At 27.6% G+C, this 27558-nt stretch overlaps 1 protein-coding gene across 5 annotated transcripts in view; it reads right to left on the reverse strand.

Annotated features, from left to right (window-relative positions):
- The window catches only part of fus (fusilli), a 112265-nt gene that overhangs the window by 67941 nt on the left and 16766 nt on the right, over positions 1 to 27558 (reverse strand). For 4 of the 5 annotated variants that reach the window (XM_065513893.1, XM_065513894.1, XM_065513891.1 and 1 more), the window contains exon 2: positions 6438 to 6883. In XM_065513893.1, the coding sequence (XP_065369965.1) occupies positions 6438 to 6566 (129 nt within the window). In that variant the 5' untranslated portion in view covers positions 6567 to 6883. The remainder of the gene's footprint in view (positions 1 to 6437; positions 6884 to 27558) is intronic. The other variant, XM_065513892.1, reaches the window with a different exon arrangement.

The following is a 27558-nucleotide window of genomic DNA, read 5'->3' on the forward strand; positions in this document are numbered from 1 at the left end:
TGTATAAACAAATTTGTTCTACCGCAATGAATGGAATTTACGAATCGCCACATCCGTATATATCACTAAATTGTTTAAACATAATCTTATAATCTTTTTCTATTTTCTTAATATATTACTACTGAAGTAGGTGTTTTTTTAAATGGGTGTAGCCTTAAGATCTCATCATTCAACCAATAACTTATCGCCTCAAATAAATTTACGTAACAATAAAAAAATACGTTTGGAAATGAAGTAAAAGCAAATAGTTGTTTTCAAACAGAAAAAGAGGTTTGAAACAAACAAAATAAAAAGAAGTCTGGAAAGATACCACAAATTAATATAAATTATTTATTAAAAGTTTATGCAGATTTAAATAATAATTAAAAAGTAATCTATTGGGGATTCACACTATTGTGTGAGGGATATGGGACTCTCTATTAACAATTTTGTTGTGAAAAATCTAGACAAACAATTATTTGCAGCTTTGTTCTTTATTGTGACAATAAGCTGGGTTTAATATCTCTTCATAGTCTAAATTTTTTAATAAGCAAATTTAAACATTAAAATATAAACATCTGATTTAGAGATGAGCAACAGTCTATTTTCATTCAGGAACAAAAAATTTACATTTTTCGAATATTTAGAAGAGAATAGACATTGATACAAGCATCGGATCAAAGTTGGCATAATTTGAACGGAAATATTGGAGCTAAAGAGGAATATAAATAATTTGTTGTTGGACGATTTGGAACTATGAATTCGATTTCGCGAAGTAGGAATTCTGAATTAAATTAAGCATGAATTAGATATATTCAATAAGTGCTAAAAGAATTTCATATGATGATAGATTAATGTTAGGCTTCCACTGCAGATTGCGGAGACAAAATAAAATAAATTGTTTTTGGACGGATTCAATTTTCGTACAACAGAAACATATTCTAGAATTGGTATCACAAATGGCGTGAACAATTGCTTTGTGGAATATGAATCATCCAATTACTTTTCCCGTTTGATGAAACCTAATAGTTAGCGAATTGTGAAAATTTAAACTTAATACTCCAAGATGCGTCAACTTTATCAAGTTGATACTCATTACTATAGAATCTACAGAGTATTGGACTTTGTTTTTTAAATTCAAATCATATGGAAAAATAAAAACATACAATAAATATAAACATTAAAGTTTTACGTACCAATTGGAAGTTTCAAATGGAGCTCCATGGAGTGACCCATATGGGAAACAGACATAACATAACAAATCGAGAAACTTATTGAAAGCTCAGTTTTATCAGTGATTTTTTTTAATTTGGAAACTTAATTTCGTTCACAAAATATTTAAGTCGTTGACCTTTGGGTCACATTTCACAACCTCTACTACATAGATGAAGTAAGAAAACCAGCAGAAAGTAAAATAGAAAGAAATAATAGTTTATTTTGTGGCTATTTAGACACTAAGCAACCAAATTATGTTTTATTTAATTTTGCGGACTTTGTTAATTTTTGCAAAAATAATCATTAAGTATGTGTGTGGCGATTTCTTTTCAAAAATGTATGCAAAATCTATAAATTTTGCAAAAAAAAATAAAAAGAAAGAAAAAACATGAAAAAAGTCTTTCAAAAAATTTATGTTTATTTATTATTATAAAATTTATTAAACCATAATGTAGTAGTAGGTTTGTTAGTAGCATTTTTTGTTGTTATTGTTTGTCTCAACTTAAAATATAAAATATTTAAATTAAGTATTTTTTGATTCAAACATATTTACCAAATATATTTTTGTTAAATTAACATAATTTGTAGACTGTTTCTTTATATGTTTTTGGCAAATATTTTAAGAAAATTGTGAAGGAAAAATTTATGGCGAATATCTCGTACACAAAAGTAGAAGATATTAAAATGTATCAAGTTTATTTGGTGAAACTGTCTGGTGTTTAATGTCTCAGACTGCCAAAAATAGCATTAACCATAATTTCAACACGGGTCGAAAACAAATCAATCTATTTGAAATAATGGTTTCTATTCATCTCCAATATTTAAATATATTTTAAAACTGGATTAAAGCATTTGATAAATTTGAACTGTCTGCTACCAAAAAAATTATGTAGATAAAAATGACATTTTTCGAGATAAAATTTTAAATTATGTTTTTATTTTATTAATTATACCCCACCATAGTGGGGAGGGTATAATGCGTTTCTCGCAATTTTGAACATATTGCAATCAAATACAAATTTTTCGTCCCAAAGACGAAGCCTGTTGAAACGGACTGAAAGCGTTCCATTATTTAACCTATATAACTGTACTCCCGAAATTGGATCTACGCAAATTTCGCTCCAAATAAGTTTTCTATATAGGGAAATTATGCCTAATAATTTTATGATTACACAGGGCAACAAAAGCGAAAAACCACTTTTTCGGGCTTTTTAAACAACTACACAATTTTGATGTATTATGGTTCCAGTATTACAAATATGGTCCAAATTTTAAATTTTATGGAGAAGATTTTTTTAAAAATTTTATTTTTGTTAAATTGTGAATTTTTTTAGACGTTTCTCCACATAATTTATGATAACTCAAAAATGTTATTAAAATAAACTTAGAAAACTTAAGATTTATATAGCCTTTAATCCGTTTGTATATTGCGTTTTAATCAGTTCGGTAGTTTCGGAGTTATAATAACAAATCGAAGAAAAAATATATTTTTTATGTAGAAATAGCTAATTTTTATGTTTTAAAAAACTCATAAAAATCGAAAACGGCAGAAATTGTTCATGTTTGTTACTCTATCTTAAAGCCACATATAATGGCAATAAAATGAAATATTGGCCATAAAAATCGATTATTTATTTTCAAATTTATTCACAATAAAGTGAATTGATTGAATTTTGAAAATATTTTCCCTATGCTATGTATACATTTTTACATATTTACTACGTTTCAATCGGCACATTAGTTTCGGAGTTATAATAACAAATTGAAGCAAAAAATATATTTTTTTCGTGAAAATAGAAATTTTTTTTGTTTTAAAAAAATCATGAAAAATCGAAAACGGCAGAAATTGTTCAGATTTATTACTTTATCGCAAAACCACATGTAATGGGAACAAAATGAGATATCGATCATTAAAATCGATGGTTTTTTTTTCGAATTTATTTACAATTAAGTGAATTCGCTCATTTTCAAAAGATTTTATGTGCTTACAAACGTGTACTTTGAGTGAAAATGAGCGAATTCCCTTAATTGAGAATAAATTCGAAAATAATCAATCGATTATTATGGCCAATATCTCATTTTGTTGCTTTTATATGTGGCTTTGCGACAAAGTAATAAACTTGAACCTTTTCTGTCGTTTTCGATTTTTCATGAGTTTTTAAAACACAAAAATTAGCTATTTTCACGTAAAAAATAAATTTATGCATCAATTTGTTATTATAACTCCGAAACTACTGAGCCGATTAAAACGCAATATATAAACGGATTAAAGGTTATGTTAATTTGAACTTTTCTAAGTATACTTCAATAATATCGGAATAACCCTTTTTGAGTTATCATAAATTATGTGGAGAAACATCTAAAAATATTCACAATTTAATACAAAAAAATTTAACAAAAAATCTATCCATAGAATTCAAAAAGTTTACCATATTTGTACTTAGGTAACCATGATGCATCAAATATACATATATAGTGGTTAGTGAATCCATTTTTTGCTGTTGAACTGTGTTACATAAGCTGCCATATAAGGCTCGCTTCCGAAAATCACTTTAACGAGCATAAATCTTTTATAAATTTTGATATCCACACAAAAATCAACATAAATAAGTTTCATATAGACATAAATCACACAAACTAATTTCATGGCGATCGGTCCATAATAAGTTATAGCTCCCATATAAGGCCAACATCCGAAAATCATTCCCGAAAATAAATTATTGAAATTAAAAAAATAAAACTCAGTGTAAGACCGACTATATAATTTAACTTATAACAGGACTCTGCATGTGCTCAAATTCTGGATATAATATCAAAATTTTTACCAAAAAATTTCAAAAACCTAAGTCTGTATAAATAAAAATATTGCCTCTTGCTAAAAGAAATTTCAAAGCAGTATTATTTTGGTAAATAGAACAATTAAATTGAAAAATGAGAAACAGGCTGGGAAATCAAACGTTGTAAAGGAATCAATTTTTTTCCTAATAAAAATCCGTTTTATTAATCGTCTATGTTATACAAACATATGTATTAAATAATAATATATTCAGTAGCATTCCATTTGTATTTGGTAGCAAAATGTTTACAAAAGGGAATTTCTAATTCAAATAAAATGTGAAATTTGCATTTATTTATTTATTTATTTCATTTTCAAATTTAAAAGACTTTATTTTATGCAAAACACTAAATTCATAAATATTTATAACACAAGAAATAGTCAAACAAAATGCATTTGGAATTAACAAAAACCCAAGAGGTCATTCATTATATTATGAACTTTAAAAATAATAAAAATTAAAAAAGAAAAATTAATTTGTGAAAGGGACAGTCTACATAGTAAATAACCAAATGTTTACAAGTAGACTGACTCATGTATAAACATCTACATTCTATGAACAAAGTGAGTAAAATCTAGTGAATTACACAGGTCAACATTATATGGATTAGATGCATCATGGTTACCTAAGTACAAAAATGGTAAAATTTTTTAATTCTATGGATAGATTTTTTTTTAAATTTTTTTTTCTAAAATTGAGAATTTTTTTAGATGTTTCTCCACATAATTTATGATAACTCAAAAAGGGTTAGTCCGATATTATTGAAGTAAACTTAGAAAAGATCAAATTTATACAACCTTCAATCTGTTTATATATTGCGTTTTAATCGGTTCAGTAGTATCGGAGTTATAATAACAAATTGGAGCAAAAAATATATTTTTTAAGTGAATTCGCTTATTTTCAGAAAATTGTATGTGCTTACAAGCGAGTACTTTGAGTGTAAATTTTACATGAGCTTTGTTATTGTAACAAAAATTTTAACAAAAATAAAACACATGTAAAATGTACACTCAAAGTACACGCTTGTAAGCACATACAATTTTCTGAAAATAAGCGAATTCACTTAATTGTTAATAAATTCGAAAATAATCCATCGGTTTTTATGATCGATATCTCATTTTATTCGTATTACATGTGGCTTTGCGATAAAGCAATAAACCTGAACAATTTCTGCCGTTTTCGATTTTTCATGATTTTTTTAAAACAAAAAAATTGTATATTTTTACATAAAAAATATATTATTTGCTTCAATTTGTTATTATAACTCCGAAACTACTGAGCCGATTGAAACACAATATATATGTGAAAATTTGTACAAAGCATAGGAAAAATGTTTTCAACATTCAATCAATCGAAAGAAGAACATTAACAACTCAATTTTATGTATATCAAACAAAAAAGTTAAATTTTGTGAAAATGCGCGAATTCACTTAATTGTGAATAAATTCGAAATGAATCCATAGATTCTTATGATCGATATATAATTTTGTTCCTTTGGATAAAGCAATAAATCTGAACAATTTCTGCCGTTTTCGATTTTTCATGAGTTTTTAAAACACAAAAATTTGCTATTTTCACGTAAAAAATATATTTTTTGCTTCAATTTGTTATTATAACTCCGAACCTACTGAGCCGATTAAAACGTAATATATAAGCAGATAAAAGGCAATTTGAGCTTTTCTAAGTTTATTACAATAATATTGGACTAACCCTTTTTGAGTTATCATAAATTAATGGAGAACCATATAAAAAAATTCACAATTTTAGAAAAAAAATTTAAAAAAAAACTTCTCCATAGAATTTAAAATTTGGACCCTATTTGTACTACTGGAACCACAATACATCAAAATTGTGTAGTGGTTTAAAAATCCTCTAAAATTTTTTCGATTTTGTTGCCCTGTTTTATGTATTTGATTTGTTTAAGTTAATGAAAATAATAAAATCCATACATCGATTTAAATTAAAAAGTATTGTGGTTTGTTGCAGATTTGGCCGACTACTAGGTTCGGTTCTGAAAAAAAGTTTTATTCGGACTCTAATGTTTTTCATTATCTTAAAAAAATAATACAATTCACTGGTGTTTACTCACTTTTGGCGACCATAGTAGTGCATGTATGAATAAATGTATTTGTGTGTTTATATTCAATTTACTCTGATACTTTATGTCTATGTATTGTTTAATTAAAACAAATTAAAAAATAAAATTATAAAGAAAAGATGGCGTTTAGTATGAAAAAAAGGCGGTCCTAAGAAAGCGAATTATATTAATTTTAAAATCAAAATAACACCATTAGTTTGCATTATGTCTACATACATTAATAATAAGTTTAAACATACGTTTAAATATTTATTGTAATTATATATTAATTTTGATTAAAAAATGAAAAATAAAATAAAAAAACTTACCTGTCCGGTTGCTGCCTCTAATATCACATAGACCAGCAATATGATTTCTTTTTCATCCGAACCCAAACCGGGTCCATTTTGTCCACACGTTGCCACATAAAATGACACCACATGCTCGGGAACCTGCATTTTGTATATTTTTTTTATTTATGTCTTGTATTTTAAGTCTGATGTAACTTTATTTTGGTTGTAATTATTTTGCAAACAAAAACAGGTCTAACTAAATCCTAAATTAAATTAACAATTAAAATTATAATTTGTCAGTACGTTGTAAGGTTGTCTGGACAGTTATAAATTTGTAATTATTTATATTTGTTGCTCCATTTAAAATTTGTTTTCTCTATAAATTTGTTGATGTACTATTTGTATGTCAAACTTTTTTGTTTTTATTTTGTACAGCTCTGTACCAATAGACAATTTGGTACTTGTTGTAAAATTGGCATTATCTGAAATATAATAAAAAGGAAAAATCATTTGTTAAAAATTTTTTCAAATAACGAAGTTTTAAGTAAATATTTGAATAGCAAACTTTTTAATATTTTCTGACGTTGTGCATGGCAATGCTACGAAGTTTAAACTAGAACCATAGAGAAATACACATAGAGCGGGAACTCTTCTGTCAAAGACCTAACTCAGTTGTCAGAAACCTAAATGGCGAAAATGTATTAGTAGAAAAAAATTATGTGAAAACAAAAACAACACTCGTATGTGTGATTAGTTTGAGTAAAATTTTTGTTTGAGTTTTTTTCTAGTTTCCGCTTTATGTTTCTCTATGACTAGAACATGAAAACATAAAAATTTGTCAAAACAAATATATTCTAATAAAAGTGAAGGAGTGTTATATTTGGCTGTGGCGAATCTAATATGCACACCACCAATACAATACTGACATCGATTATATATACTTTCATACATCCAGATTATAAGTATATACTTTATTATTTAATTTTTTTTGTTATCCGATTTTATCACAAATTGATTTTTTACACAAATCAACTATTGGAAGCTATATTTTTCAGAAGTGCTTTCAAAATCGTTTGTGCTATCCAAATCGATCATTAAATAGGCGAAATATCACCGAAAACCGGTTTTCCGTGTTATACCCTACACTAAGTAAATGAGCAAAAATATTTTTCTTTTAAAATTCCAGTAATTATTTTTGTGGGCTTTTTAATTATGGGAGCTATGACTAATTATGGACCGATCATCATAAAATTAGGTGACATCAATTCCCTATATATATAACTTATTTGGAGTGACATTAGTGTAGATACCTACAATATAAATTTTGGTAAAAATTTTTTTAATGTTTTATATATATTTCAATTTCTGGAAGAAATTAGTATAGGGCTAGGAGAAATAATGGACCGACTTCAACTAGATTCAAAAAAAATTGTATGTGATAAAGTTTATCGCAATAGCATAAAAATTGTGACCTGTACTTTGTGCACAAGGTTTACATGGAAAGCCAGCCAGCCAGATGGACGGGAGGACGGACATCGTTTAAGAATGTGATTCTGTGATTTGAGGTTGGGACAATATTTTTTCAACATTTGCCTAAAACCAATATACCCTCTCCACTATGGTGATGTAGGGTATAAATATATATAAAATGAATGGTATTTCAAGGCCTCTAACGGAATGAGCAAATTTAGCAAAAATATTTTTAACCGGACTTTTTGAAGTAAATCTTAAAAATCTTTAAAAAAAAATCTATATAATCAAAAATCAAGATAAGAGCAGAGTAGATAGATTGATATATAATTCATGTTCGTAAATTAGTTGGATGATCCGGAAGGTTAATTTCAAAAAAGACAGACAAATATAATAAAGAGTGAGTCAGAAAAAACTTATACACACTGTTCCAGCGAAATCTTATCATTGGTCCAACAAATTACTATTTTTTAATCACGTTAGCTTTTAAAAATATGTCAGATATTATCTTTTCTAAATCATTAATTTTCAACCGTTATTTCCGTCAAGAAATAATTAAAACTTTCTAAAAAAAATTCAATATGGACTAAAAATATCAAAACATCAGAAGGTTCATCGGCACACTGTTTCAAAAGCCATTAAACAGTATAATTAGGGTTTTTATCCCGGGAATTTCCGGGACAAATTTCTCGGGAATTTTGCCAATTTTTCACTTCCCGATTCCCGAAAACAAGTTTTTTTTTTACAGTTTTTCGTTTAATCTCGGAAATAATAGGTCGCTTAATATTATTATTTAGTACGGGTATAACGAATTGACATTTAAAAAGACATATGGAAAACTGCACGATCTAGAAATAAAAGTGAATAATCTTCAATGCCAAAATGGACCGGTGCAAATTATTCCACAAAACTCTAGTAGAATAAAGGCCCACAATTTTGATGACGGCACACTTTGGTATTTTCAAGTATAGAATTGATTTTGGCTTTGAAAGGAAACACACCAATAGTTCTTGGTAACAATGACATCTTTATAATGAGTGTGTTTTCTGCAAAAAAATTCAGTCTGTATTATAAAAATTCATAATTCTTCATTTTGTGAATGAACACCTTTGAATCCAATAATTTGGAAATTTTCATCTTTAATTTTTTAAAAATTATTTGTATAAACTTTTATATTTTGTAAATAACAAAGTATCAAATGAAGACTTTATGTATATGTAAATATAACATATAACAAAAGATCGAAGGAATTAATTCTTAATTCTATTTTCGTGATCAAAATAAATTTTATCTCTTAACGATTCAGTTAAATGTATTGAATTAATTCCTTTTACTAAAATAAAATTTGTTTCATTTCATTTTGTAAATGATTAAAAGCTAAATAAAACTGAATGAGAAAAAACATTTTAACTCAATTTGTAGTAGATTTGAATCCACAAAAATTTAATCATTCAAAGTTTGAATAAATTCTGTTATTAATTAACTTCAAATTGAAACCTTTAAAGGAAGCTAAAGAATTAGATATCGTGAATGGATTTATGAAATGAATTAAGTTCAAATTGAATTAATTAATACGAAGCTTTATATATAATGATTATAACACTAAGTTTTTATATGAAATTTTGCTATAATATTCATAATTCACAGTATTATTATATATTTCGGGAATAGCCGGGTACCCGGGAATGTAGAGAAACATTTTCCCGATTCCCGGGAGTCAAAAAAGGTCGTTAAATTAAAAACCCTAAGTATAATGAAGACTTGAACATTAAAAGAAAACCTTGATCAGAAAGAAAAAAAGGTCTAACAGAATAGAAGTTCTTTTGTGAGCAGAGCCTAAGCTAATACAGGTTTGGAGTTGTATAAAGTTCCAGATCGCAATACGGTAAAGAACTTGGAAGCAAAAGAACGAGCGAAAAAATTATAAAAATATAATTTATATGTTGTGTGATGGATGATGAAGCAGACTTTTCACAACTTCTGGGTCAAGATTTGTACGTGGCTGAAGGACGAGAAATATTCAAGACCAATACCGGACAAAAAACATACAAAATTCCCCAAGCAGTTTCTTGTGTGGCAAACCATTTATAGTTGTGGCAAAAGAAGCCAATTATTTGTGACATTAGGCACAATAAACACAGAAATATATATTACGGAGTGTCTATAAAAACCTTTCTTACAGTAGAGAGCACCTTCATATTTTTAGTCTGATTTGGCATTATGGAAAAAAGGCCCTTGAGTTGTATTTAAACAATAATGTAAATTTTGTACCACGGGAAGCAAATCCACTCCACTCCACTGTCCAGAACTTCGGCCTGTGGAAAAGTATTGGACTCTTGTAAAAAAAAAATTAATTAACACAGAAAAGGACATGTCCGATTTTAAGCGTAAGTGGACCACTTCGTCCAAAAAGGTAACGGAAGCAACTATAAAATCTTTAATGGGAGGATTTTCAAGAAAAAACTATAAATACCGAGTAATATGCCAATATTTTAATGCATAATGAATTTGTACAATAAACCCATTTAACGTTATGGGGTCACAATTTCAATCCTTTTATCGATGATTTATAAAGAAAAATGTCAATACATAATTTATTTTATATAAAGCAAATTTGTTTTTATAAATCATTAGTGTATAATTTTATTTTTAAAATATTGTTTAAGGTATTTATAGACGGCAATACTGAGTATTAACACTTTTCAAATTTAAAATATTATTGAAGTCAGACCAATGATCAACGAAATCGTTTCGAAAAAACATTTATTGTTTACACCATAGTATTACAAATATTTTATTTCTATGTTGATTGATATTTTTCTGCAAACTTTATTTTTATTTTATATTTTCTTGTCATTTTTGTTTGCCTTATTTGTATTTAAAAATACATCCCGATACATATGAAAATAAAAAGTTTTTGAATTGTTTTAAACAAATTATTATATTATGATACTTGAGTTTTTGACAAATATTAATACACAGTATTGCCGTCTATAAATACCGTTACAGACAAATGTTCGAACGAATTAATCCTTAATACAAAAAATCAACTTAAATTTTTTATCTTAATCATTCCACTAAAGAATCATTACAAATTAATTCATAGTCTTCATTTCTTAGTATGTCTAACGTATTGAATTCATTCCTTTAAGAATTCATTCTTTATAGAATTAATTTCTTATTATATTATTCAAGTATTCTATAATAAAATCTATTACAAGCTAAACAAAATGTTTGACTGATTAAATTTTTCTTAAATTCAAATCTATTACAAATAGGCTAAAAATATTTTACTTTAATTTCGATAAGATATGAGTTAACAATAGTTTAACCAATCTTATGCTGAGTGAATTTCATTATTAATTAATTTTATCATAAATTAATCACCAATGTTAATTCTTTTCAAATAAAAGCATTTCAATGAAGCTGATGAATTAGTTATTGTATGTTGGTAATAGTTTTAGGGAATGAGTTAATATTTTTAATTCTGATTTAAGAATTTAGTGTATTAGCTTGAATAAATAAATCTCCATCTATAGCAGTATTCTATAGAAAATCTTGTATATAACAGAAATCATGTTTTAAGCAGTATTTTTTATAGTCAATTTTGTATATAACACTATCTATATAGTAGGTTTGCACCAAAGAACTAAGCTAATATGAAAATAATTAAACAAAAATAATATTTCAGTACTTTGAAAAAAGTACTATTTTAAATTTATTTTGATACCGTAACAAAATATTATTTGCCATCCCTGATCCAGAATATATGTATGTATGTAATTTTGCAAAAAAAAAATTTTGAAAACGATTAAAGCTATTCTCAATAATTTGCTATTATGTATCCGAGGACCAATTAAAGGATTTTAAGTTGCAAAACATTAATGTGAAAAAATGTCCGATATTCTTTGCATATTATTGAGTGTTCACAGAATCAGAGTAATATAATATATGCAAATGTAAAACTATAAAGTGCTTTTCTTTTGCAACCTCTATTTTTCAATTCAATACATAATATTTCTGTCAAAATCAAACACCATTGGCATAACAGAGTTGAAACCTCTTTAGTAATTTTCCTTAGCTATTTACTTAATTACACAATATTCCCCCTATATTACTTATACGAATTTTATATACACCGGTAAATATTTAAATTTATAAAACTTACATTAAGTTTTTTTTCTAATTAAAAAATAGCTAAATAAAAAATTAAAAAAAAACAATGGAAAAATATACATTTCAATGACGACCAATGATCAACGATCAAGGGTCAAGCTCAATAGCGCTCAGGTTAGTCGGACAAGTAAGACTAAATATATGAAAATTATGAAATTATTGTTAACTCGTAACAACAAATACTTAATTTAATCTACATATACAGTATAAAAAAAATATATATTTTACTTAAATTATTTATTTATTGTATTTGTATTGTTGACGTTTCCCCAGCAGTTTTGCAAGTAGTCAAATTATCCCTTATTGATAGTAATGTCTACTGTAATGTAAAAAATGTTGGAGGCTTTTTAAACCACTACACAATTTTGATGTATTGTGGTTCCATTAGTACAAATATGGTAAAATTTTTAAATTCTATGGATAGATTTTTTAAAAAAATTTTTTTTTCTAAAGTTGTGAATTTTTTCAAATGTTTCTTCACATAATTTAAGATAACTCAAAAACCGTTAGTGCGATATTATTGAAGTAAACTTAAAAATGTTCAAATTTACATAACCTCTAATCCGGTTATATATTGCATTTTAAGCGGCTCAGTAGTTTCGGAGTTATAATAACAAATTGAAGCAAAAAATATATTTTTTACGTGAAAACAGCTAATTTTTGTGTTTTAAAAAACTCACGAAAAATCGAAAACGGCAGAACTTGTTCAGGTTTATTACTTTGTCGCAAATCCGCATATAATAACAACAAAATGAGATATCGAATATAAACATCGATTGATTCTTTTCGCAATTAAGTGAATTCGCTCATTTTCACAAAATTTTAGTTTTTTGTTTGATATAGTACATACATAAAATTGAGTAGTTAATGTTCTTCTTTCGATTGATTGAATGTTGTAAACATTTTCCCCGTGCTATGTACAAATTTTCACATATATATTGCGTTTTAATGGGCTCAGTAGTTTCGGAGTTATAATGACAAATTGAAGCAAAAAATATATTTTTTATGTAAATTACCAATTTTTTTTGTTTTAAAAAAAATCATAAAAAATCGAAAACGGTAGAAATTGTTTAGATTTATTACTTTATAGCAAAGCCACATGTAATAGAAACAAAATGAGATATCGATCATAAAAATCGATGGATTATTTTCGAATTTATTCACAATTAAGTGAATTCGCTTATTTTCAGAAAATTGTGTGTGCGTACAAGCGTGTACTTTGAGTGTACATTTTATATGTGTTTTGTTTTTGTTAAAATTTTTGTTACAATAACAAAACACATGTAAATTTACACTCAAAGTAAAAGCTTGTACGCACATACAATTTTCTGAAAATAAGCGAATTCACTTAATTGTGAATAAATTCGAAAATAATCCATCGATTTTTATGATCGATATCTCATAAAGGTTATGTAATTTTGAACTTTTCTAAGTTTACTTCAACAATATGGGACTAACCCTTTTTGATTTATCACAAATTATGTGGGGAAACATTTAAACAAAATTTACAATTTCAGAAAAACAAATTTTTAAAAAAAATTAAAAATTTTACCATTTTTGCACTTAGGTAGTAACCATGATGCATCAAATCTATATAGTGGTTAGTGAAGCCTTTTTTTGCTGTTGACCTGTGTAATTTAACATATATGAGCTCTTTGTAGTGCACTGATAAGTCAATTGTTTACTTTATATATCCCAGGTAATCTATCGTGAAGTCAATTGTCGCTTAAGTGTCTCTCAGTAATCTAGAGTGTAGTCACTTTAAACGTATATTTATTTTACCCACCAGAAGTAATATATTGGAGAGTAGTAGTAGGAATTTTTGTTTACAAGCAATTGGTCAAAGGACTCTCTAGGAGATGTCTTTTTAACTGACTATTTAGGTGAATTAGCTTAGTTATGTAACTAGTAAGGTAACTGACTCTATGTAACGGGTATATGAATCCAATGCGTTGACTTCCTAGGACCAGTTATTAAACAGTCTCTTTGTAAACTCTTTAGGGTCAATTGACATAATGTTTAGGACACCTACATATTAAAATAACTAGTCACCTAGTTATTTATGTAACTAGTGGTCTTCCAAAATAATAGGTAAAATCACTAGTTCGGGACAGTCACCCAGAACTGCTGGGTTGTGACCATTACAACTTGACTTGTTTAATTATAACGTCAATACTTTAAATTGAAGTAAAAAAAGTATTAAACACACGGCTACAGGTACATCAACATTAACTCACACAGATACGCAGATACATTCGAAAAGTATTAACTATAAAATAAATTAACCACAAACACCAAGAAAAATTACTGATTAATGTTCACAAAAAAAACTCCATAAAACAAAAAGAAAAGAAATGAAAAAGTTATGACAATTTTTTTTGTTAAGTTTATAGCGCTAACGGAATGAATGAATGAACGTGAAAGATGTAAAAAAAAGAAAGAAATACTAGTACAATTTTCCACTTCCACTTTATTTAGACCGAAATCTTTCATGCTTTTTGACTTTATGATTATTTTGTTCAGGTTTTGGGGTTTTGGCGTGGTTAAGAAAATAACAAACAAACATTTCAGTTTTTTTTTTAAGAAAATATTAATTTTAATGATTCAAAACACTGCATACAACAAAAACAACAGTTTTTTTTTTGTTACACTTAAATTACGAGTTGTTGTGTGTAATGTTATAGTTACAATTTAAATAATTTTCATTATTTTGTAATAATTTCATCAGCTTGAAATGTATATACGTACATAGGAATTAAAAACCGCCACTTCAATCAGCTCTAACTCACTTCATTCACTCACTACTGGTTTCAGTCGTTAGTCCGGATGTTACCGTTCAATGGTCAGAGGGTAAAAGTTAAGAAAACCATTAAATAAAACTAAAGCAAACCTCCAAAAATTAAAAGAAAATTTTGTAAATGTATAAATATGTTTACGTGCATACATCCATACATACATACATATGTACATATTTTGTTTGTTAATGTATAAAGTATGTTTTAATTTAATGAATAAATGAATAAAAATGCATTTGCTGCTGCCACTGTTTGTTTTAACATCTTTGAACTTGTTGGCAAAAGACCCTCATTAAATCTTTGAATCAACCATATAATAAAGGTTTTACTTATTTCCTTGCCTCATGTGACTGACAGAATGAATTAATAATAAACGAAATTTCGAGTTAAATGTTAACAAAAGTTCTTATGTTATGAACATTTTATGTATTTCCTGCTACATGGACATCATTTTGAATACTTCCTAGTTTAGTTTCTGTATTTAGGTTAATTCTGTTTGCTTCGTTTTAATACGTAATGGAATCGATTAATGTTATAATTTTTATAAATTTAGAAAATTGTGCTGTTTTTCTATAGCGAGTGAGCGTTTTGAGTGGACGATGTACATGTATTTTGTTTTTGTACTCGTTCGCTATAGAAAAACAGCACAGATATGATTCGGAAGATATACTTAGCAATATCTCAAAATCGACTTTTTGAGAAAAAGAACTTTTTTATTGTTGAAAATGATATGGTATCAGAAATAATGTTTGTTCTACGACTTTTTTTATTTCTGAATTTTTTGAAAAGATACCGTTATTTTTATGTTACCCAAAAAATCGCCCTTTTGACCCTTAAAACCAAAAAATTATGCTTGACAATGTTCCGAAAATTTATCCAGGAGTGTTAGGTCTACATTTTTTCTGAATGTACCAACTTCGAAAAAAATATATATATTTTCTTAAATTTATAAGAAAAATGTATTACCACCACCTTGCGGTCATTTTTTGCAAGAATTGGTGAAACAGAAATATATAATTTCAAGACCTTTCAAAAGAATGAATGAAATTCTGACAAAAAATAAGAAATTTAGACGTTAGAGTAATAAATATTACACTGAATCTGTTTTTTTATAATTAATGTGCTGTTTTTCTATAACGAACGAGTACTTTGAGTGGAAATTTAACATGTATTTTGTTATTGTAACAAAAACAAAATACATGTAAAACGTCCACTCAAAGCACTCGTTCGCTATTGAAAAACAGAACATAAGTTTATTAATATCAAACGAATTTATTCAACGTTATTCAATTTTACACAGATACATAGCTATTTTTCCCAATCATTCGAAAAAAAATTAAAATAAAAAATGTTTCACTTTTTTTTGCAAATTGAAAAAAAGTTTTTGATTTTGCAAAAAAAGTCAAACATTTTTTATTTTAATTTTTTTTTGGAATGATTGATGAAAAATAGCTATGTATCTAAACTATTTGTGACAAATTTTTCTATATATAAAATTGAACAGATTAAAGGTTATGTAAATTTGAACTTTTCTAAGTTTACTTCAATAATATCGGACTAACCTTTTTTGAGTTATCAAAAATTATGTGGAGAAACATCTAAGGAAATTCACATTTTTAGAAAAAAAATTTTAAAAAAAACATCTCCATAGAATTTAAAGTTTGTAACATATTTGTACTACTGGAACCACAATACATCAAAATTGTGTAGTGGTTTAAAAAGCCTCTAAAATTTGTTCGATTTTGTTGCCCTGTGTAATCAATATATTAACTTAGATTAAAGTGGACTTGAATGTGATGGTGAATGTGATTTTGATACGATTGTCGAAAATGATATTGAGGATGACATTTGTAATGCCGTAAGTGTTGTGATATCAAACATATCAAACTTTGGACAGATTTGTGTAATTCCCTAAGACCACTTGAATTCCCTAAGACCACGCTTAATTCGAATTAAGCATAGATTCGGTAACGTTGATAAGATCTTCAGGGTTTAATACAATTTGTTATAAATAATTTAGAAAAAGTGAATAAATAATACATTTACTAAATAATTAGTTACTCATTTTAAAACCCGAATTAATGAACGACATAAAATAGCTCTTAATACGTTTATATTGTACTTGAATTCAGGATCAAGTCCTTAAATTTTTTAAAGCATAGCTTCAAATCGGAAACTAAAGAGTTTGCTAGTCAATTGTTTTGTAGATTATTCGGGAGGGAATCTGATCAGAATATTTCTGATGAAAATTGAATGATGGACTTTGTTTTCGAATGTTATTTTACATTATCAATACTTGAATTGTTAACATTAACGTTATTTTTGATTTTCTTTAACAATAAAATATTAAAAAACATACTTCAAAACTTCATTATTTACTTTTTTAAAAAAATTTAAATTATTCGAATAATCCGATTAATTTTGAACATGTGATCGAATTATTCGAACAAGTTAAAATCTCTTATTCGAATTATTCGTTTTATTCGAACAAGAGAAAAATCAAATAATTCGAATACCCTAATAGTAACCCATTTTAGATGGCCCAATATGTTCTTAATTATTCTGTAAAGAGTTCCGATAACCCCGCCCCTGGTATGGATATTATAACCTAAAATCTAAAAAATCCCATTTTTGGGATTTTTCAACACTTTTTTGGGAATTACAAATTTCAAGATTTGTTTTTATTTTTGCATTTTCAAAAAATAACTGCGAAACTTCTTAGAAAAATATTCATAAATAAAAATTTTATTTCAATTTAAAATATTTGTATCTCAATAAAAAGTATTTTTTGACATATTTTTAAAAAAAGTATTCCATGAATTTTTTAATTGTCAAAAGTTATATACATTATTGAAAAGTGGACAAAATCCTCTATCCATTGATATATAATATGTCTGCTTTATGTTCTTTACGTGGCAAATTAATTATTGAAAACTTAACAACTCGTTACATATTTATTTCCCTCTATTTTTTCTATACCACTGTGCGACAATCAAAAAACTTACGCTGAATATTGCGATCGACACAAGGTATCAGAACGGGACCAAAAAGGGGCTGCTGCGAATTAAAAACCTAAACTATACAGTTATCAAGATCTATAAGGCCTCATATTAAATCTATTATGGTCTAAGTACGAGTATTAAGAACCGATTCTCATAAAATTTCCTAGTGTATTTGATGAATTTTATATCGGCACCAACTTCTGTATAAGATTATGCTCTTTAACCCTCTAACCGGCCAATTTTATTTCGAGGTAAAATAATATACCAGGTTATTGTTTGAATAAAAAAGAAATACGTTGGAATAAAAACAAACAAAAGACAAGTGCACGTTCTTGTTTATCACAATAAGTAAATTGTTTGTCTCTTTACACATATTTACCGTTATAACGGGAAAAATAACCAAATAAAGCAGCATTACATACATTTAACATACCCGCCTAAAGGCTGCCTTGCCGGTTAGAGGGTTAAAGTAGTTTTCAAATGAGAGATATCGTTAATTATGGACCGATCCTTATAACATTTTTAGAAAGATTTATGTATACACAGAACTAGTTCCAATTGTATTTATTATGCATACCAATATATTTATGATTCGCAAAAGCACTATTCCGAGAGGACATTTATATGGCTGCTATGTGAAATCATGGACTTTGTAAATTAAACCTAGATCAGTTTTTTTTTTTAAAAAAACCAGTTTAAAATTTTTTCAAGACACTGAAAACAGAAACCCAGAGAGAGCTATAAGAACATGTTGTAATTTGCAATTATTTGAATCATTTTCTTTGCAATTTAGTTTTTGCACCTATTTGTATTTATTTATCTAGCCTCGCTGAAAAAACAAAAAAACAGTTTCGTCTAAATAGTGATAAACTGAGTAAATGTTTACAAGTCTTCAAATGAAACCAGTATTAATAACGAATGAATGAATTAATTGTAATTTTTCCATTAACTTGGATAAATTTAGAAATAATTAAAATACTTTGTCCTAAGTTCAAGACAAATAAATATTATTTTTTTAATTACGAAAATAAATCATTGTAAAAAACACAATGAATATAAATATGCATTTAAAATATTACACTCAGATACACAATTAATTAAAATCTTTGTTTACAATCATTGCTTAAATATGCATATTAAACTTCTTAAATAATTTTTGTTTTAAATTATGTTTTGATTTCAATTACTCTATATTTTGGTTATAACTTGTATTACAACTTTTAACTACAACAAATAATAGTAATGACAAAGAGCATCAAACGAAATTATTTTTAATACTGTGGACTAAACAGAGATGTATTTTTCCGTATTTTGTTTAAAAATCAGTGACGAGTTTTATTATTGCTGATAAATCAGCTGGTAAATTTTGAACCAGTTTTCTGACTGACAATCAATTGAATCTGTTGACAATTTAAAAAAATAATTTGAATTTTGTTGCATTTGTTTTTAAATTATTACTAACTTGATAAAAATCTATTTATCGGTGTATAATAAACATTTGTTTTAGCTAGAATTGCAATTTATGTTATAATTTGATTCACTATTATTATGATTTGCTAGTGAAGGGAATAAAATTAAAATCTACTAGTTATAATAATTGTTAATAATGTAATTAAATACATATTTAACATGAGTATGAAATGAAAATTGATATTATGTACATCTAAATAATAAAATAATTTTTGCAGCTGCGCCTAACAGATAATAAATTATTAAATACATTTTGAAATGCACTCAGGTTTAGAGTAAGAAATAATACACAACAACTTATTTAATTTTACAGGATGCTCAACAGTTTGCAAATAAGTTATTTTAAAAACAGACAAGACTTTGTTATAATTCCTACCAAAAGAAATAAAAAATTTTTAAACTATTGTAAAATGGTTATTTAATATGGAAAGACTAATGTGCTGTTTAAACGATGTCTTCCGATCGGGATGAAATTTACACCAAGGTTAGACCTATTGGATAGTAAGTAATTCAGACAGAATTTTTCAACAAGATCGGTCAAGAACTCTCTGAGTAAAAGGGGGTCAACATTTGACATTTTGGCCAAACATGTTATTTTTCTCAACCATGTAACTTATTACCTATTGTTCTTAGCAAAATGTTTGTTTGACTTTTTTTTCAAAATTTCTTAAAATAAAGCTTAGATATTGCGAAAAATATACCTCAATGACCCTCAATTTTACTGTGTTTTTCGTGATTTTAAATGTTGAGGGTCATTTGGAGCCAAAGTGCTCTTAAGGGTTAATTTGTAGTTTTGCACTGTTATTGTAAATCTAAGACCTTGAGGTATATTTTCCTCAACTTTAACTAAATTGGCACAAAACTATATAATATTTCGCTATCATTCATTTAGAAATTCCAAATATTGCAAAATTTTACCTTCACGATTTAAGGGTTAACGTAGTCCGATTTTAGTAAAACTTTCAGAGTATTTTTATAATTATCTGGCCTATAATATTATGTAAAGGGTTTACATAAAATGCATAACAGTAAGGAATTTGGTATCATTCGCCAAAATATGGCCAACAAATTAGTTTTTCCCGAAAATCGCAAAATTTAAGTTGAAGGTATGGAAAAAATTTTACGTACACATTTCGATTATTTTATATTAAATTGCAAAAGAAATTATTTAATGGCAAAATTTTTACAAAAACTGCAAAAATAGCATTTTTCTCCTCGTAAATATTCTCACGAACTTTAACCCTCGTGCGACACTCCAATTTTTTACAGATGAGTTTTAAATTTTTCCATACATTGAAGGTCCACCTTAATGAACATATCGAAATATTCATCGTAGGCACACAAAAGTATATTTTCTGGGTCCTTATGAAAGCGATCTAGCTATGTCCGTCTGTCAAAAGGATCTAGCTGTCCGAAATTTTTTCCCTAGTCCCCATACAAGTCCCCCTCAAATGATTTTAACATTCATAATAATTATAATTAATATCGTGATGAAATTATTCATAAACTAGTTTTATATGAACCTAAATCTGTCTACCAACTTTTGTGAGGATCCGTCCAAAATTGAACGTGGCGATGTTAATGTTCATACATAGGTTTCTTTGTAATTTATATTAAATGAAAATGTCATTCGATGTCAGACAATTGTTCGTTGTCAAAACAAGAACACTACATCGACAAGAGTTGTCCACACAAGACAAATTCATGGAAGTCCCAGAAATTGCTCGCTGAGTGAATAAATTAATGGCTTGTCAAAGTACTAATCATCTGATTTAACGTACTTTCGTCTTGACGAGTTATCGCTTTTTGCGCATAAAACGTCAGCAGAATTACAGTGACAGAGATTTGTTTATATTCATCTGTGTGGGAAAAACATGTCGATCATATTCATAATTATCTTTATAATTCTTTAAAAGCCATTGTTTGGTCAAAATGTTGACTAAACAAGCAAAGTTGGCTACCGTTACCCCTAAAATACCCATTCAGCACGAATACCGTTACCGCTAAACTACAGTTACCGAAATAACGGTAAATACCGTTACCTCTAAATGTCGTTACCGCTATTCTGTACCACTATTTGAAATTACATACGAAAGTAAGAGAGCTTCACCAAATTATACTTCAAAATACAAATTACAAATATTTTTAGGTAAACAAAATTTCAAAGCTGATTTTTTAATTCTTTTGAATTGTTAAATAAAACTTTTTTTTTAAATTTTAAAAAAATTTTTTTGGGTTAAAAAAATCGGTTTAAATAATATTTTTTTCCGATTTTGACCCATTGTAAGTCCAACTTACTTATATACGTCGTTGCAAAGGTCTTTGAAAAATCTATCATTAGATATCTATATTACACAGTACAACATTTTTCAGTTCATTGCTTTGGGACTCAATTCTGACAATTGCACGTGAAAGTAGCCCCAAAAATAAGAACTTCTGCATCATTAGTTTTGTCAAGTTGGCTGCCGTATTAATTTAATGGCCATACGATTTTTTTTTCCTCAAGGTGGATTTTTATCACTTTTTCTGTATTTTAGCACGGTTATATCTCGTATACCGTACGGAATATCTCTTTTGTGCCTGAAGCAAAGTTAGATATTGAATAGTAGAAAAAAAGTACGGAACATACCTACCCGAAAAAGATGCATCCAGTGCCTTAAAAATCGCCAAAATGCCCATTTTTTAAATTTTTTAACCAATTTTTCATCTTTTTTGCTCATTAACTGGATTACAAATCCAATTATGGACTGATCACCATGAAATTAGGTCGTGTGATTTGTGTCTATATAAAAGTTATTTATCATGAATTTTGTATGTATACCATAATTTTTAACAGATTTATTCACTTTAAAGTGATTTTCGGAAGCTGGTCTTATCATAATAAAATTTTTTGACATGAATTTTGTATATATAAAACTTATTTGGAGCGAAATTTGTGTATATACATATATAAATTAAACATTTATGACCGATAAAGTCCAATTTCGGGAGGACATTTGTATGGGGGCTAGGTGAAATAATGAACCGATTTCAGCCAATTTCAACAGTTTTCGTCCTTGGGCCGAACAAATTATATGTACCGAATTTGTTTATGATCGGTCCATAATTAGTCATAGCTCACATATAAGTCACGCTTCCGAAAATCACTTTAAAGTGCATAAATCTGTAAAAAATTATGGTATACATACAAAATTCATGATAAATAACTTTTATATAGAAACAAATCACACGACCTAATTTCATGGTGATCAGTCCATAATTGGGTTTGTAATCCAGTTATTGAGCAAAAAAGGTGAAAAATTGGTTAAAAAATTTAAAAAATGGGCATTTTGGCGATTTTTAAGGCACTGGATGCATCTTTTTCGGGTAGGTCTGTTCCGTACTTTTTTTCTACTATTCAATATATACAACTTTGCTTCAGGCACAAAAGAGATATTCCGTACGGTATACGAGATATAACCGTGCTAAAATATAGAAAAAGTGATAAAAATCCACCTTGAGGAAAAAAAATTCGTATGGCCATTAAATTAATACGGCAGCCAACTTGACAAAACTAATGATGCACAAGTTCTTATTTTTGGGGCTACTTTCACGTGCAATTGTCAGAATTGAGTCCCAAAATCATGTGTTGTACTGTGTTATTGACTTAGTAATCCAGATATAGGTCAAAAATAGGCCATTTGTGGACCGATTTTGCTGATTTTAAATAGGAAACTTCTCGAAAGCATGTCTGACAGAATTATTGAAGATTTGGATCTCGAAGATATCTGGGGTCTTCAGAAAATAGATTTCAACAGACAGGCGGACATGGCTTAATCGACTCCGCTATCTATAAGGAATCCTTATTAAGGATCCAGAATATATATACTTTATAGGGTCGGAAAATTATATTGTGGAAATTACAAACGGAATGACAAACTTATATATCGACCTCTTAATAAAACAAAAGTGTATAATTTTTTTGCAATTTCGAAACAATTGAGTTTAAAATGTTTGTGTTAAGCAGTAGACATCTAGAACAAAAGTAATATTTCAATTGATCTTTTAGCCCACTTTGTGGAAGTAGAATTTCACCAAATTTTGACCACATATAGAATCAGTTATGTAGATTCTTATTATAATGGTGTATATGCTTATACGCTATTGTTTTATTGAGGGGACGATAACCCTTCTCACGAAGGCGATGGGTATAAAAATATTTTTATAATTGCGTATTGAAATATTTAGAATATTGAATGTGAACTGTAAATATCTACTCGTATGTCACCTTATTTTTAATTTTTGTAAACTTTATTAATCATTTAAGTCAGACCAAAATTACCATTAACGTTGAACTATCGTTACCATTACCGAAATAATTCGTTAGCGTTACCGTTAACTTTTTACTGTTTTGAATTATTACACATAATTGGTCAATTCACAAGGTCTCTTATCATGTCATATTGTCATAATGTTCTAATATTTCACAATGGTTTTTATTGTTTTTCAAGTAAAAAATGTCCTAAAATAATAGTACTCTGTATGCTATGTTTATTGTGTTATCGTAACCAACCAGTAGAGACCTTCGCCGAATGACTAAGTGTCGGTTTAGCCGAGCTGCCTTGTCGAGATATATTAAGACATTATGACAATATGACTGATAAGATACCTTGTGAATTGACCAAATATGTGTTTTTTAAATTAAAGATTAAATAGGAAATTTTTTGTCTGTCTCACACTTTAAAAGAAATACATAGTATAGAATGAGACATCACCCTTGTTTGTACAAACAAACCTGATTGAATAATTTGGGTATTATGAAACCTTAATTAGAATTCATTTTACAAAACTAAAATTTAAAAACCATAAAATCTAACAGTATAAATATTAAAAACAAGTTTTTAAAATTCTACTTTTATCATTAAAATAGAAACAAAACAAACACATATTAAAGACAAGGACAAGTGGAACTGCAGGCCAAATTTTTACAATATTTTTTTATGTTTACAGCAGGTAGTTAGTTTAGTTTTACACTTAGTTTACCTATTATATTTTCTTTCTTGGTAATACATACTATAATAATAACCATTTTAGTTGCCATTATTTTAAAACAATTAAATATGAATTAGTAAAAATAAAAATATGTATATAATGACTAACAGGTTCCCTTTAAGCAAACATAATTTTAAATTTTGAAATAGTAAACAAATATATTTATTTTTAACATACATTTTTCACCTGTTTTTTATTTTTGATGGAACAGAAAATCAAGTTGTATATTCAATACTGACAGTCTGACTGACATGACTGTCTGATTTATATTCGAATGTATCTATTGGAGTATTTCCGGTATCTAAAATAAAATCTCCACTAAAAGACGTTTCATATTATTTATAAATACAAACATTTTATTTATAATTTCAATAAAAAATAAATTAATTATTCTTTTTTTTGTGTGCCATTAATGAACTTATTCTCCTGTCATATTATAATGTGCTAAATTTAATAACAATTTATCGTATATTATCTAGAATATTGGTCATTTTGTATAGCTAATATTTTGCAAAATGCTTCTGAAGCTCTTTTAACTTTTTCAGAGTAGTTTTTATATTCACCAACTGCAAAAAAATGGGGCGTATATTGACTTTGTCATTTTTTTTGTAACACATCGAATTGGTCTTAGACCCACTATACTATATCCATATCGAGCCCTTAGCGACAAATTATCGTAAGCGACAAAACACAAATTTTACAAGAGAAGGGATTTTGATTATTTTGAAATTTATACATAGAATTAAAAATGTTATGATGCGATATAATTGGGGGATTCAAACGGTCTCCTATTAGGTCGTATTGTCATAATGTCCTAAAATATTTTTTTAGTTTAAACAAATTCTGACCAAATATGAGACCGTTTGAATCCCCCAAATATAATTTCGTTCAAGCTATTTGTCTATTTTTCAAAAATATTTATAACATTTGACAATTAAAAATTCGTGGAATACTTTAATGAAAAATATGACAACAAATGTTTCTTATTGAATTTTTGCATAGATACAAATTTTTCGAATTGAAATTAAATTTTTATTTATGAATAGTTTTTAATGAAATTTCACAGTTATGAACATTTTTCTATTTAAAATTGAAAAATAAAAACGAATTTTGAAATTTATTATCAGCAATCCCACAATTCATAAAAAAGTGTTGAAAAATTCCAAAAATGGGTCGGGGTTATCGGAATCCTTTACAAAATAATTAAGAACATATTGGGCCATCTAAAATCGGTTACTATATTTTGATATCGAATACGCGATTTGAGAATTTATGCCCTAAAGTTTAATTTTACATAAAAAATAAGTGTTTTTTGAATGGACCTGGTCGCCTCGGTAACAAAAATTTGGCGCTATATTCTGGGTTCTTATAACATTTCAAGACGATTTGCTAAGTCCGTCCATCTGTTGAATGCAGGGTAGGGCCTAGAGTGAAGGACTTAGGGGAATAAAACTTTCCCTTCAGACATGTTTGGTATGGAAAATGGGAAAAAACGGTCCAAACAGACTTGTTAGAACAAAATTTCTGTTCGTTCGTCGTTAAAAAATCAAAAGACGTTAAGGTCTTTGGGTTCAACCCGAAAGGTAGTTGTTTTTTTTTAGAAAATGCAGAAAAATCGGTGACCGTATTTATATTTTATAACTTGTTATTATTCAACTACTAGGAGGTAAATTTATATTCACCCTTATTCTACTTGGCGTCGTCGACATCGTCGTCAATATTGATTAAAAAAATGGTATGTGTTTTTCCGAAATCGATTACAATTGGTAACTTTTGACAGAATTTTATACTTTTATAAGTCGGGTTAAAGTACAAAACGCTGTCAAAAGGTACCAATTGTTATCGATATCGGCGTAACATCTACCATTTTTTGACTCAATATTGACGACGATGTCGACGACGCCAAGTAGAATAAGGGTGATTATAAGTTCACGATACCCTTTGTAATTTGTAAAATTTGTATAGGATTAGGAGACGATTTAACGACGTCCGTCTAACCGAGTGCTGGTTTCAATAGGAAGCCCCACTGTGGTATCAATAAATCAGATATATTCATGAGATCAAAATCGGTCCATAAATGTCGGATATATAAAAACATCCACGAATACCACGATATATAATTATTTGTATTTCAACACATTTCGAAAGCGTTTCTTTTGTTAAACATTTCTAAAAATTGTTTTAAGGATTTTTGACAGGATTCTTGGAACTTTTCCGATGGTAGCTCTGGCAACAATTAAAGTTTTGTATTTACACATGCGCGTACGTGTGAGTTGCATGCAACAGTTGTTGAATTAACTTGTTTTGATAATTTCCATACGAATATTTTTTCGTATTTTGTTTTTTTGTATATTGTTGTTGCTGTTTTCATTATTTTATACCGTAAACTCAACTTGAATCAATTGCAATTAATTTACAAACAATAACTAACCAACAATAATATTAAATTTGTTGTTGTATTGGTATTGTATATTATTGTTTTATATGTGGAATGTTGTTGTTGCTGTTGTGGTAGTCTTTTTTTAAATTGGCCACAACAAAAACAAATACACGTTATAGAAATGTGTTCACAAGTTTGGCCGCAAACAGCAGTTTAACAAGTTTTTTACTTCTTTTTTTTTTGTATTTTAGCAACAATAAAAACTAAGAAGAAGAAACAAAACAAGTAAATAGCAATAAAACAAAAACAACAACACGATTGAACAAAAAAGAAGACGAACAAGAAGACATCATTTATAACAAAAAAAAATGTAATGAAAATAATGAAAAAATTACGATCATTGTTGCCAGACTACAAGATAAATAGCTATAAACAGTTTATGACGTTTTTGAAAATAAAGACGAGCTTTAAAATGTTGTGCCCTACATCTGTAAAGTTTTTACAAGTTCCTGCTGTATTGCAGATTTCTGTAGAATATATATAAAACATTATATAAAATATTATATAAATTTTGTATTTAGAATCTAATTGCACCCAATGTAACACAATTTTAATATGTTTGTTCGCTACTCTTCTAAATCCTCATGACCAAAAGCCTGTTAAGATTAAAGTATTTTCATATAATGCATTAAAATTCAAAGTTTTGTGAACAGTATTGAACCCATTCTTTCAATCTTTAGGTCCATTTTCAAAAATTTATACATACATACATAAATAAAATTTGAAAGATTTTAAATGGTTTGAACCAATTGTTAACCTCCATGCCGAAATAA

Source organism: Calliphora vicina, chromosome 5 (genome assembly GCF_958450345.1).
Source record: "Calliphora vicina chromosome 5, idCalVici1.1, whole genome shotgun sequence".
NCBI lineage: Eukaryota > Metazoa > Arthropoda > Insecta > Diptera > Calliphoridae > Calliphora > Calliphora vicina.